General features: G+C 36.7%; 1 protein-coding gene and 1 long non-coding RNA gene across 3 annotated transcripts in view; one reads left to right on the top strand and one right to left on the bottom strand.

The window, feature by feature from the left end:
• Positions 1 to 1,932: 1,932 nt before the first annotated feature.
• Positions 1,933 to 4,244, bottom strand: LOC148131135 (uncharacterized). The gene is made up of 3 exons (XR_015748474.1): positions 4,122 to 4,244; positions 3,137 to 3,188; positions 1,933 to 2,060 (listed from the first exon to the last, which is right to left on the bottom strand). It is a non-coding gene; the product is annotated as an uncharacterized LOC148131135 (long non-coding RNA).
• The window catches only part of LOC113423699 (rho GTPase-activating protein 39-like), a 67,528-nt gene continuing 56,802 nt past the window's right edge, over positions 3,942 to 14,667 (top strand). The window contains exon 1 of one of the 2 annotated variants that reach the window (XM_026685225.2): positions 3,942 to 4,044. In XM_026685225.2, the coding sequence (XP_026541010.1) occupies positions 4,031 to 4,044 (14 nt within the window). In that variant the 5' untranslated portion in view covers positions 3,942 to 4,030. The remainder of the gene's footprint in view (positions 4,045 to 14,667) is intronic. The other variant, XM_087959485.1, reaches the window with a different exon arrangement.

Genomic DNA, 14,667 nt, shown 5'->3' with positions numbered 1-14,667 from the left:
GAACTTCTAAGAAGATAGAAGTCTTCTTGAACACCAAAGTTCAAAAGCATCAATATTCTCTTTTTGTTTCTTCAAACTCCAGGTGTGAAAAGGGGAACTGCAAATGGCATCAATACTTCCATGGGACTGGAAGCTATGTTTCTATGAACAATGGAGAGGATGCAGTGGTGCTCTGTGTTCTTTTCAAATGCATCCTCCATTGATCCCAACTCTGCAAGCCTACATTTGACACTGTCATAGAAACATAGCTTTCAATCCCATGGGAGTATTGATACTGTTGGATTAAGAGGCAATGAAGTGCCAAATTGTATCTATTATACATTGTGCTAAAAAAATTCTTCTGAAAGTTCTAGAGTGGAAATCAGAAACTCATAACTTCTGCCTTAGACCAGTCAGGTTTAAGCAATTATTGTGACAATCCAACCCAGAATGCTCTGTGCCTTGACTATAGAAATTCTGGTTCAATATGTTTTGCTACCCAAACTGAACGTCGATGCCAAGAAGCACGGTTGTGACTTTTAATCTGCACTGGACTTTAACCATACTATTGCTTACTAATTCTATTTTGTCTTGTTCTGTTACTGACCCTAAAATGCTAGACTGCTTTGAAAACACCAGCATAACACAATATTTCTTGTCCACAAGTAGCATGGGTTTGGTTACATATTTATTATATTCATTTGAAGTGGAAATAGAATTAAAAACCAAATTATGGTAAGTAGTAGCAATAGAATTATAAGGTTATTTAAAAACTATTCAGATACAAAAATTAACCTAGTAGCTCTAATTTTTCCTTTAATACCATTTTCCCTCTCCAAAATCCAATGATACAGCAAAATCTGAAAATTATTGTATTAAAGCCCAATGCACTTCTAATAATGTCACAAATTTCCTTTATACATTTATCCATACATTAACCAAGAGATCATCATACATCCTTTTCTTAATTCTTGCATACTGAAGAATTATTGCTAAGTACTCCATTTATTGTCTTGCATAGTTTACTTCTATTATATACTGCTTTTACCATGTTCAGTAACAAACTTCAAGTTTTTATTCATGCATATCATTCTATGTTCACTTTACAGAATTGGTAAAATTCACTTTTTTACAGAATTGGTAAAATCAAAATTGCCTACTTCTCTAAAAGTTTATTTATTTATTTATTTAATATGTTACACATTTTTCAAACATTTACACCAAATTTCCATTTTTGACAGTGCCTCAGAATCAGCTTCTTTCCTATTTACATAGTAATATTTTCATTTTCATTTTCAATTCCTAGTATATTTCTCTAATATTTTTACATTTATATTACCTTTTTATAATTCCTTATATATACATTTCCTGCAACTCTTAAGTAACTTTTATAAATATTCTTTACTTTTCTCCACTAGCCACTCATACCATATATCCCAAATTTTATAATATTCTGTTTCCTCCTTGTCTTTTAACTCCATCATTAATTTATCCATCTCTGCACAAAAGTTTTATTTAAATGGGTTGGTTCTACTGCATACTGGCTGTGGGAAGTACACCCCAAAGGGATAATGACAGAAACCTCAGAAAACAGTGCAAAAAAACTGAAGCCAGCCCTTCCCCCTTTAACAAAACCAAGAATCACCAACTGAAAGAAAAACTCAGAGCAGCTCTGCTAACAGAGCTGACAATAGAAACACTTAAGTAGAACCATTAGATAAGGAGAATCAGGCTAAAAATAACTCACCAAGGCAAAACCAGAACTCCCTTTTTCCTGCCCTCCTGATCCCAGGATAGAAAACTAATGGGTTAATCCTGGGACAGGATTAACCCGTTAAGGCAGGAAGATAGGATCCAGGACAATCACTTTAACCAGAAGCACACAAATACACCCATCAAGCTACAGGAGCTTCAAAGGGGAATTAAGCATAAAAGGCTCAGAGATACACACACACCAAATCTGCTTGCAAGCCAAAATGCTCCAGCTGTGTCATTTGCTTTCCTGAATTAAAGTATCCCTTTTCTGGCAGCTGGATTCCATATCTATTTCTTCTCAGCATCGGTGGGTGACTGCTTCCTAGCTGGGAAAGAAACAGGAAATTTCTTCCAACAATTATATACACAAATCATCCAAAACTGGGATTTATGACACAAGAAGACAGAGTCCAGGCTTCAATCAAACTTCATTCAGACAACCTAAAAAGTTAGCTATGACTCCTGGGAGTCTGACAACCATGTGGTCAGCTGCCCAGAACTTCAAACCCATGTGGTTCTGTCTATCAATAAACCATCTTTCCAATCAGCCTCCATGTTTCCAGTGTCTTTCTCCCCACTTAGAGCTGAACCAGATGGACATTTCTTTGAACACTCTCTAGGGAACAATTGTTTACTAAATTTAAGGAATATAATTCAATGTCAAAATAACTGTATCCTTTACAATCTAATGTACAATGAAAACTTATTTAAAAACATTTGATACTATAATTCTACACATGGAATTCTACATCTGAAATTTGAGTTTATATTTAAATTTGACATATATACTCTTAATGCATTATCCATAATTTGTTTTTGTTATTCTTACTGATTTTAATCATGTTAACCAAATGTTTTAAAAGTTCAACAGAAGCATGTTTTCAAGGAATCAGATATGAAATGTTTCATAAAAATGAATAGTGTATTTGAATAGTGTATTTGAATATATTACATTTATGATATTTTAGACTTATCCAATACTTGTTGGCTGTACACTTCTATTTTAATTGCTTAAACGATGATCGTTCTTATAATTACTATAATTTCTATTTTTCTATAGCCTTTTAAACATGAATTAGTCTTATACTTTTTTCTAAAACTGTAACATCTCTTTTCTAAACAATTTAATGGGGAAAAGTAGTAAGTTCCCAAATAGGATAGAGAAGCATAAAGGTTTCAGTGGATGAAAGTATGTGTGCTTCAAGCAGAATATCCTGAAATAGATAGGTGAGATTTCTCTCCATTGGGAAAAGCTGCCACCAGGGGTTGCCATTGTATTACATTTGAAATAAGGCAAGTTGGGGACAGTTTCCAAAGAGAAGTTAATAGTAAATAGTTCAAGGCCATTTCTGCCTTGTTTGACAGAAGAGGACGCTGTTTTGAATGGATTATGCTTCCATACACTTTTTCTTCAGGACTTCCATACATTATCTTCATATTAGTAAAGAACTTTACTGTAATACAATAAAATCACAGCTAAAGTTAGTGGATGAAGATATGAAAAACCATAAAATAGTATTAGTTATATTTGTCATTTTGTGTTATTTATAAAAATAATAAAGACAGGATATACATAAATAAAAATAAAACAATGACTATATTATTTCTTTCAAGAGCCACATATTCTCTTATATGCATTATTGTGCCCAAAACTAAATGAATAATAAACCTGCAGTTTTTTGTCCACTTGGCTATTACTAAAAAAATATCAATTTTGGGAGCATGCTTGTATTTAGTTTCCAAATGAAAATGTGATGATCAGGGTCATATTCTGTAGGAAAATGGTAGAATTTTGTTTTTTCAGTAAACCCAAGGCCAGCTTCATGTGTTTTCATGACATGTGACTTTATGCAGAGAAATATATCTATGCGAGTCAACTTGCAGTAGCACTCAATTGTTTTAAAATTCTTGATAGATTTTGAAAAAAAAAATAGATCCCAGGGTATCTATTTTCTAGCTTAGGTGAGTTTCGAGATGCAGTACAAGACTCATGATCTAATAAGACGAGTGATTACCGAAAGGAAAAATGTTGGTATTATCAGATCGAGAAAAAAAACAAACCACAATGCTTTTGTTAAACGAAACTGTTTAACACAGAGGGACCGCAGAGCGGGGTCCTGCCCAGTTTAATGTACACGAAGCAGGGAGGGGCGGCGGCGGCGGCGGCGGCGGCAGGCAGGCAGGCAGGCAGGATCAGGTTTCACATCCTGATCCTGTCTGGCTTGGGACCGAGAGCCTTCGCTCACCCTGAGGGGCGCAGGGAGAAAAGTCCGGGTAGTGCGGCCTGAGTGGAGATATGGCGGCGGAAAAGTGAGTGTAGTTTGGGGAAAGAGGCGAAAATTTCGACCCAAGGCATAAGGGGGGTTCCCTCTCGGTCTGCCTTTTACCTGTTGAGTTGGGTGGGGCGCAGGGCTGGGCTCCAGGCGCCGCCAAAGTATCTCGAGACGCCGACGCCGCCATTCCGCGCTCCTCTTTGCAGGCAGCGCGCGGCCGAAGAACCTCGGAGGGGTGAGGGAAGAGACCGAAACAACTTCGGGCGTTTCGTTTGCGGGGTCTAAAGTAGCAAACGGCTCAGAGTTTCCTAGGAGTTATTCGGCTTCGAGCTCAGTCGAGGCAAAAGACAGTACGCGAGATGGCGGTGGACGAGAAAGTTTACGGTGAAGAAGTGGGTTAGGGGCTTAGCTGTACGAGCTGAAGTGTAGTTTACTTCACCCCTTGCCTTTTCTAATTGTCTAATGCTCGCGTGTTTGTTTTAGGAGAAAGATATACTTTGGCCGTCTTTAAAATAAGTGGCGTTTGGAGAATATAGCTTTGTGGAACAACAATGTAAATTTTCTCTTTGGCCTCAATAAATAAGGCTGGATAGATAGGTATAGATATGTGTCCTTCTTAACCGCAATATATATAATAACCCTTTGACATGTGTATTTTACAATCAGTGGGTTATGACAAAGTTTATTGTGAATTGGGTTAATATAGTTTGTTCAAACCATCTGCACTTTGTCAGAGTTATCAATAGTATTTCTGCTCCTGGTAATAGAGATAAAATTCTTCCTTCTTCAATATTAAAGAAGGGTTACTTCTTGTCATTACTAATTAATCCTTTTGATTGTGAGTTTGATAACTAGAGGATATTGACTACATATTTTTAAATGTCACTTCTATTAATATTTACATAGGCATTGATGTGGTTTAGAAATACTGTAATGTTCTTTTTGCAGTTCATTTCTGATTTACAGTACATAATAGGAAGAATCTTTTCTTCATGATTTGTTTTTGATTAATGCCAGGAATATTTTAGAATATATGTATAATATCTTCATAGATTTCTTTGGAGCACAGTTTGTATTTAATAACAGTAAAATGGATGATCATTAGTGACCTTTTCATAGCAGACAAAAAGAATTTCTAGTTTCTAGTTGAATTTTGGCCTAGTGCATATTCCATCCCGTTACTAAGGGCAAAACCAGGATATTTCTTTGTGCTTTGATTTGGCTCTCACATTTCAGGAAACATGAAAAACGTGTGTGTGGGGGGAAACCTAACTGGAGGGGTGCAGCATTAACTATTCAGATTAGGGACTGTCAGGTCCTGAGATGATTTCAAGTCCATGGTATAAAATATAAATCGCTTTGGCAGCCAAAAAGGACAGATAATTTGAGATTTTTCATATATTGAACTCCTAAATTTGTAAGTTCATTATTTTGAAACTATATTCTTTATTTTTTCCAAAATATGCTTACATTCTGTTATATTTGTGAAACTAGGCAAATCATAGAATCATAGGATTGCAAAGAACCTTGGAGGTCTTCTAGTCCAACCCCTTGTGCAAGGCATTCTGGCCAGGGTCACCTAATGGTGTATACCTCCCTGCGCACAATGTTGTAGTTATAACCTACTGCTAAGTACAGCACTAATGTCTGTAACGCTTTAACAGATTATCAAGTTTGGCATTGTACAGCTAAGACTGGTAACCTTATCTAACCTGTCCATCTTATTCAAAAGGTTTATGGAGAAATGATTGATTTAACAAATCATGAGCAGCAAAGCTCAGTACTTATGAACCCATGCCTTATGAAAGATTGTGAACTGGATTATGAGTGTTATAAATGGTAAAGCATAAAGCCTAAGGAACATGAGACATTATTGATACAGATAATCGAGAAAGCCAAAGAATGCCGAAAATAAGTATGTGCTTCATTGGTTATATAAAGGCCTTTAGTTGTGGAAGGTTCTCAGAAAAATAAAAATTCCAGAATATTTCATTGTCCTTATAACAAACTTCTATAGAGACCTGGAAGCCATAGAATAGACAGAACATGGTGAAATGGAGTGGCTCCAGGTTGGCAAAGTTGTGATGTTAAGGCTGCATACTTTCACTTTATTTATTCATCCTAAATGTTGAATATATAATAAGGGAAACTGGATTGGAAAAAGATGAGCATGGTTTTAAAAATAGAGGAAGAAACATCAATAATCTGAGCTATGCTGATAACTGAAAAGGCAAGGTATCTGCAAGGCCTAGTACTAAAAGACAAAGTGCATGGTGAAAAACTTGGAAGAAGACCAAATATAAAGAAAGCCAAAGTAATTGGTTACAGTGGCGATTAATGCATCATTGGGAGACTTGAAACAACAGGTTAGGGATATATTGTTATGGAAAAAATCTGTATGGTCACTAAGAGTTGAAAATGACTTAATTGCACATAATCTTATCTATCTGTATAAATATATAAGCATGAAACAAAAGGAGAAGGATGTAAATTGATCTGAAGGTAATCTGATCTTGTAGAATACAGTTGATAAATATGTGGAGTGAAATTAAAGTTCAGTTATGAACATCAGAAAGTATGAATTGGTTTCATCTAACTATGAAAGTAAGAGCCCATAGTTTAGTGATAGAGTAGAATAAACTGGACTGGACTAGACTAGACAAGACCAGAATAGAATTAAATTCTTTATTGACCAAGTATGATTAGGCACACAAGGAATTTGTCTCTGGTGCACAAGCTCAAGGTGTACATATAAACAGAAAGTAATAGGTCATTGATCATAAATCATAGTTACAATAATTAATCATAAGTTACAACAATTGATAAATTAATAGGAGAAGACAGTAGGAAAGATGAGAAGATGAAAAAAACATGAGAAATGAAATAGTGCTGTGGGAATCAAATGTTCAGTAAAGTGATGGCACAGGGGAAAAACTATCTTTGTATCTAGTTGTGGCATACAATGCTCTATAGCAGCATCCTGAGAGGAGAAGGTGAAATAGATGTGAAGGGGTCTGTAGATATTTTCTCAGCCCTATTTCTGGTTCGTGCAGTATACAGATCTTCAATGGAAGGCAGGCTGATTGTGTTTCTTTTTTCTGCAGTCCTAGCTATCCACTGAAGTCTGTAACTGTCCTGTTTGGTTGCTGTGCCAAACCAGACAGTAATTGAGGTACAAATGACAGATTCAGTAATCCCTCTGTAGAAGTGTATCAGCAGATCCTTGGGCAATCTGAGCTATCTTGAGTTGACGCAGGAAGAACATTCTTCATTGTGCCTTTTTAATGATGGTTCTAGTGTTAGTTGTTCATTTCAAGTCCTTAGAGATAATAGAACCTGAACCCTGAAGGTCTCTACTCTTTATACTCTGTTGCCTAATATTGTAAGAGGTGATAGAATAGGAGAGTGTCTTCTAAAATCTACTATCATCTCTACAATTTTAAGAGTGTTCAGCACCAGATTGTTCCGGTTTCACCACAGACCCTATTTTTCTACTCCCCTCTGTATGCAGACTCATCATCTTAAATGAGACCAATGACTGTTGTGTCATCTGCAAACTTCAATACTTTAACAGAGGGATCTTTTAAGATGAGTCATTGGTATATAGAAAGAAGATAGTAATGGAGCTTCACCTGCTGCTTTCAGGCAAAGCTAGGTAAATCACTTTAGAGAGGAGGATTTCAGGAATGATGGTGTTGAATGCCGAGCTGAAGTCTACAAAAAGGACCCCTACATAGTTGTTTGGGGATTCAAGATGTTGTAAGATGTAGTGCAGTGCCATATCAACAGCATCATCTGCCTATCTATTTGCACAGTAGGCAAATTGCAAGAGCAGGTCAGCAGATCAGCCAACACAGACATTTAGCAGGTTTTATAATTATGGATGCCAGAGCCATAGGTCTGTACTCATTCAACTCTTTGATGGAGGTCTTCTTGGGCACCATGATGATAGTAGAGCATTAAAGCAAGAAGGAACAACACATCTTCAGTGATTTATTAAAGATGGGGGTGAAGATGGAGGCCAGTTGGTCAGCACAGATTTTCAAGCAAGAGGGAATTGCCCTGTTTGTCCTGCTACTTTTCTACCTTTTTGTCTGTGAAATAGACCTCACACATCTTTTCCTGTGATCACTGGAGGTGGAAGGCCGAGTGGGATGGAGTCTGGTGTAGGAGACTTAGTTGCTGTTGGTGTAGCTGTTATATTCCAGTATATGGTGAAAAACGAAAAATTAGAAGTACATTTTGGAGGAAATTGTGCAACATTCAGAAAGAATGCTACCCAGGAAGAAAAATTACTCCACTAGTTGCCATAAATGAATGGGTATAGGAACAAATGAAAAAGTTTAGGAAAAGCAAATGAGACATTTGCAAACCATAGCATGAATGAGAATGGTACCTGTTTTGTGAATTTTGTCCTTACAAAAATCTGTCTGTTATTAATACAAATGCAATAGTAATATAATAATGATAAATGAACAAGTATAAACAATATTTTAAGATTTTCATCTATTTCCTCCACAGAAATGTCATGTCTTTATATCAGTGGTCACCAACTTGTGGGCCAGGGACTACTGGTGCCCGGTGAGAAAATTTTGGTTGTCCGTGGAGAAATGTCACCCCCAAAGCACCCCCCAAAACAATTAATCCAGGCTGTGTGGGAATACAAGGCTTGCATTGCAAACAACATGAAGTAGTGAGGGGAGGGGGGAAAGGGCGGAGGGGGGAAACTTGCCCCACTCGCCTCACGCGTCTCGCCTGGCCACCGGGCTGCTTCTTTCTTCTTCTGTTTTTGGCTGCATGCAAGGAAAGCAGCAAAAGTCTTTGCCAAACTCTGCCAGAAATGAGTCTTTGGGACCCTGCAAGGCATCCTGCTCCAAGAGGTTGCACCAGCACGACAAGTCTCACAAAGACTCATGTCTGGGGAGTTTGGAGGAGAGAAAGACTTCTGCTGCTTTCCTTGAATGAAGTCAAAAGTCTCTCTCCCCCCCACCCCCCACCCCGAGAACAGAGCTGGAGACGGTATCCTGCAATCCCAAATAAAGAATGATTGATCGGTAGGAAAATGGGATGGGGAATTTTCCTGCAGACTTTTTTGGGGGATTTTCCCAGGGTCTCTGGTCTGCGGAATTTAAAATTATGAGTTTGGTGGTCCCTGAAGTCCAAAAGGTTGGCGACCCCTGCTTTATATAAATTAGAATAATTCTGTTGAAATGCTTGTTGCGTAGCCAGATTGTCTTTTTAATACAGTATCTCCCTCTTAAATTTTCATTATCATTTTCTTTTTTTATAATTTATACACCAGCCATTTACTTGGTTTGTTTTACATATTCAAAGGTTCTTTTACTTTACATGGTTCATTTTTATTTTTATTTCTTATTGTTAATATAGATAGTTGTTGCTATAAAATTTGTTCAGAGATATCTATCTACTCTGAAAATTTTTAAATAATTTTTTTCTTTTTATTTCATCCTAAATATTTTGTTTTTTTTCTTGCCTTTCTCTTAAAATTCAGTACTATGTTGTATATAATAACTCCTAATGAAAGCTTGCATCCCCAAAAGTTCTCAATTTACTATCTTTATTTAAATTAATTTTTTAAACAAAACTTTTACTTTTTTTACAAACCTCCATGATTGCTTCTTTTTCTAACAACATTTCATTTAATCTCCATCTACAAAAATTAGGTTTTCTTTCATAAACTGAATTTATAAGATTATGATTTGAAAATGTCTTGGGTTAGTATCTCTACTTTAGAAATCTTAGTAGCAAAGTCCTTTGAAATCTAAATTGTTATCTATTCTTGAGAAGGATCTATGATGTCTTTCTGAAAAATACACTACTGAACTGCCATTTTTTGTCATATATATCAATCAACTCTAAATTGTCCACCAAATTAAAAAAAAAATCTGATAATTTACCTTGAGTAATTTTAGTTGGGAAAAGATCCCCCTCTTCCAATCACCCATCATCAATTTGCATAAGAAAAACCTATTAGCCTCTCTATAAGTCATTTGTACAACACTACTTTATCTTTGTTTGGGGCATAAATTCCCAATGCTATCTATTGTCTTGGTCCAATGTAGTCTTAGTCCAATGTAAATTAACTTCCACCATAACAAATCTAAGCATGCTCATCAATCAGTACAAGTTCTGGTTTGGTTGAGATTTAATATTCAAAACAATTCCATTCCCTCTTCACTCAATTTTTTATTAATCAAATAATTTGTATCCTTTTTTTCTAATATGAGTTTCTTGTAAGCAAATTATTTCTTGTTTTGTTTCAAATATTTTTCTTTTGAGGAACATATGTTTCATTTATACTTTATGTTAAATATTTTAATCCATAAAGTCAAAACTTTAGAAAAATCAACCTAGTATTATCTCTTTCAAATTCATGTTGCATCTGACACCTCCATTTGAATTTCCTGTAATTTTCCCTTTTCCTTATTTATTTCTTGTTCTGCCCAATCTAAAATTTATTCTATAACTTTATTGATTTCTGCTTCAGTGTCCTCTTTCTAATCCAAATAAATTTGTATGGCTTTAGTAATCCTTTCTATAATATCTTCTCTGAATTTTCAGGGATTGTTCTAAGTTTCAAGCAAAATGTCTTCTGTCTCAGTTCTAATGGAGCAAAGTCTTTGTAACTTTCTGTCTATAATAGTGTCTTGTTCTCTGAAATTTCCATTTTGTCAGTAATCTGTTATACTTCTCTAGACATTTGTTTTACAGAGTTTTCATCTCCACAATTTCAACAAGTGATTTAACATTACTCAAGTGCTCAAATACATTCTAAAGTAATTCTGATGTCATTTATTTCTCTGCAGAGAGCTCTAACGATCTCCCCTTCTCCTTTTCATTATTGTTACTTTTCTAATAGTTGCTACTGTGATCCAAAAGTAAAAGTGAGTCAAAGAGAAAGGAAAAGATGAATAATCCCTCCCCCATTTTTTATTTTGTATTTTTGTGCCTTTAACACTTTCATCTCTAATAATACTCCATAATTTCAATCCACTTCACTTTCTACCTCTCCAGAGCAATGAAGCATCTGTCTGATTCATATTAAATTTATATTTTGTTTTGTAAAATCTGCCAATTGTTTGTGTTTTTAATAATAAACAAAAACACACACATTCCTATGAATATTCAGTTGTCTAATTTAATTCAAGTTTATGCAAAAATACTTAACCCAAAGAAAAAATAGCATCTCTTTGGAATAACTAAACCCAAATATAATTAAGTAATGAGGATGGCTGAATTGTATGTATATAGATACCATGTTATGCCTATGAACTTAGATGTGATCCTGTGACTTCCAGCCGCTCAACTCATGAGCCAACTGCAAAAATCTCTATTACTGCAGGTTACTCATAAGGAGCAGCTGTCCAAAGTACAAGTGTCTCACAATCTATCCATTGTCTGCAGAGATTTCACCAGCACTCACCGTTTGCCCTCTGGCTGTTGTTCTTCGGCATAACATCCCCACTGCTTCAAAGATGCCTAGTCCACTATGATGCTCATTGGGAGTGAGGCAGTCTAAACTATAAAATGGGTATGGGGTGAATGTTCATGTTTAAGATGCAAAAAAGCCCCAGGAATTAAAATTGTAGAATTCATTACTGTGGATGTCATTGATGGAATATTCCCTGCTTGCACCACTGTCAAGTTGTCTAGAAGCCACTGACAAAAATATTAATTTTCTCATCCAGTTTGTATCTATCATCATCATACACTGCCACTTTGGACCAGTAATTTTCTATTAAACCAATCAATTCACAGAATTGTGTGGAAAAATAGGAGGAAAGAGCACTACATAGATCCCTGAGCTTCTCTACAAAAAAAGAAGTAATTGGGTCAAAAGTTGAAGAATCACTATGCCAAGAGTATAAACATTGAAGAGCATACAATAAATTATGTTTAATCACAGTTGAATAATGCTTGAGGGACTGGAGGTCCCAATTCAGCCTATTCATTTGATAGCAGAATGCCCACTAGGGACATTGTGATGTAACTAGAAGGCTTGTCCTTCATTCTTTGCCTGTTTGGAGTGTTTAATACAGTATTTAATAGGAAAGTATATTTTATAAATTTGAATTGGAGTCAGGTGATGAATAGGTTGGAATAAGGATTTAACTTTAGCAGTGCACTAATTTTGTTCGTATGCTGAAGGATTACATAAGGTAAATGTGTATGTTGTAGCATTTAGAGCAGGGGTCACCAACCTTTCAGACCTCAGGGGCCACTAAATTCATAATTTTAAATTCCGCAGACTACTAATATGATCTGCCTAATGACCAATGGGTGGGCATGGCTAGGTGGTCATGTGACTGAATGGGCGTGGCCAACTTCATGGCATTCACGTCAACAGGTGCCTCACCGGCCTCTACTCACTCCTTCTCTCCCAGCCACTCCTCGCCTGCCTGCCCGGGTTCCTTAGGACCCCGACAAAAAGCAGTTGTTGGAGCTAAGCAGCCACCACAAGAAAGAGTTGGCAAAACAGCTGGCTCAGTTCAAATTGGATCTGACCAAGAAGGAGGCTCAGCAGAAGCACCTCACTGGGGACTACGAGCATAGGCTTTCCAAGCAGAGGGAAGACCTGCGGGAATGCAAGGCCAGGTACAAGAACCTGGATGCAGTCCCACTGAAACAAGGTCCTCTGGCTCTTCGCCACCAGTGGCACTTCCCTCCAGTCTTTGCCCAAAGCCTCACATCAGGAGGCTGAAGCAGATCCTAACTTGGAATTTCTGCCCCCCTCTGACCTGCACAAAAAGACCCTCTCTGACTTTCTGCAGTAACACAAATGTTCATTGCATGTATCCGGCCAAGGGGTTGTAGTTGAGGACCCCTGATTTAGTGCAATATAAAAAATGCAAATAATTTTTCTGTGGACCACCAAAATTTTCTCACGGACCACCAGTGGTCCACGGACCACCAGTTGGTGACCCCTGATTTAGAGGACACCTCACTCCTTGCAAAATCCTAGTTACTAGAAATCATACTTCTAGTTATTTGTGTTCAGCTGAATGTAGCATTTTGGCTAGAACTATCTGTTTAAAATGTGCTCATTATCTTTTTTACATTGTGGCTACCAAAGCTGGATGCAGTATTCCAAGTGTGGTCTTACCAAGGCATTATAAAATGGTATTAACACTTCATGTGATCATGATTCTAGCCCTCGGTTAATGCAGCCTAGAACTGTGTTGGCTTTTTTAGCAGCTGGCTGGCTCATATTTAAGTGATTGTCCACTAGCACTTCAAGATCCCTCTCACAATTACTACTATTGAGCCAGGTACACCTATCCTATACCTGTGCATTTGGTTTTTCTTGCCTAAATGCAGAACCTTTTTTTTTCACCATTGAATTTCATTTTGTTAGATAGCGCCCAATGTTCAAGTCTGTCAAGAGCTTTCTGTATCTTAAGCCTATCTTCTTTTGGATATTCCTGCCAGCTTGGTCTCATCTACAGATTTGGTTAGTTCCCCATTTATCCCCCCATCCAGCTCATTGAGTACTAGGCCTAAGACAGAGCCTTGGGGTGATCTTCAACTTTTTGACCCAATTACCCCCTTTTCTGGTTTCAAATAATATTACCCACAAAATGTCCCACAAGTGTCTCTGTGGTGGCAGTCCCAAACTGGAACTTTGTCTGACAAATAAGCAATTACAAATTGCTCCATTATCACTAGGATACCCCCCCACTTCAGCGGAAATTGCCTCCAATTTAAGGTAATTGTCTCCAAGAACCACTGTTTTAGACCTGTAGGTTCATAACTCTTGTGCTAATCTTAACACTTTATTTGGAAACTTTGTAGTTTAACACTCTTTTGAGGAGCTTGTACTTCATGGATTATTGGGATATTCTTTTGGATTATGGAACATTATGGAACTGTGAATCTATCTATCTATCTATCTATCTATCTATCTATCTATCTATCTATCTATCTATCTATCTATCTATCTATCTATCTATATATAAAAGCAAAAAACCACTTACGCATCATCACAAAATCTCCAGAACTGTAAAGCCTACAAACTTGAAATTTGGCACATATGTTCCTCTTGGCTTTTAGGTGCTCACTAAGAAAGGATTTTTCAAAATGACCAGTATTTAGTATTTCGTATATTATTATTAACACGCTCTGATGCTAAGGAGTTTTACTCCCCCTCCCCACCTAAAAAATCTGTTCCAAATGCAAAACACAAGCAGAGGAGTTTCAGTTTTAGTTTCACAGCAGCAAGCAACTTTAATACAGAACAGTTGATCTAAGCCAGGCCCAGGTTCCTTGCTGTCTCCTTATTGCTCACACAGCAAATACTGTTTCAGTTTCCAAACAGCACTCAACTCTCACACACACAGGTGAATGTGTTTTGTTTTGTGCTCTATTGCTCTCCCCTATTGCTGAATATTTTGGGGACTATATACAGAAACATGTTGGGACTCATTATTTCTATTGATTTTTGGTAGATTAAAATATTTTTACATTACTTATTCTCTATGCTGAGATTAAACCATGGTTGATTAAGTGCAGTCTAGTGAAAGAATCCTGTTTTGTCATCCTTTTCTTTAAAATAGGAAGTTTCCACAATATTTAAACATTGGCTGCAGTTTCCTGAAGTCTTGGCCTTTTGTTCTATTCTAACTATAATGACTATAGGTGT

This window comes from Notechis scutatus, chromosome 3 (genome assembly GCF_049901735.1).
Source record: "Notechis scutatus isolate UNSWTSFEM ecotype Mainland chromosome 3, rNotScu1.2, whole genome shotgun sequence".
Taxonomy (NCBI): Eukaryota; Metazoa; Chordata; class Lepidosauria; order Squamata; family Elapidae; genus Notechis; species Notechis scutatus.
This window is presented reverse-complemented; position numbering and strand designations above follow the sequence as displayed.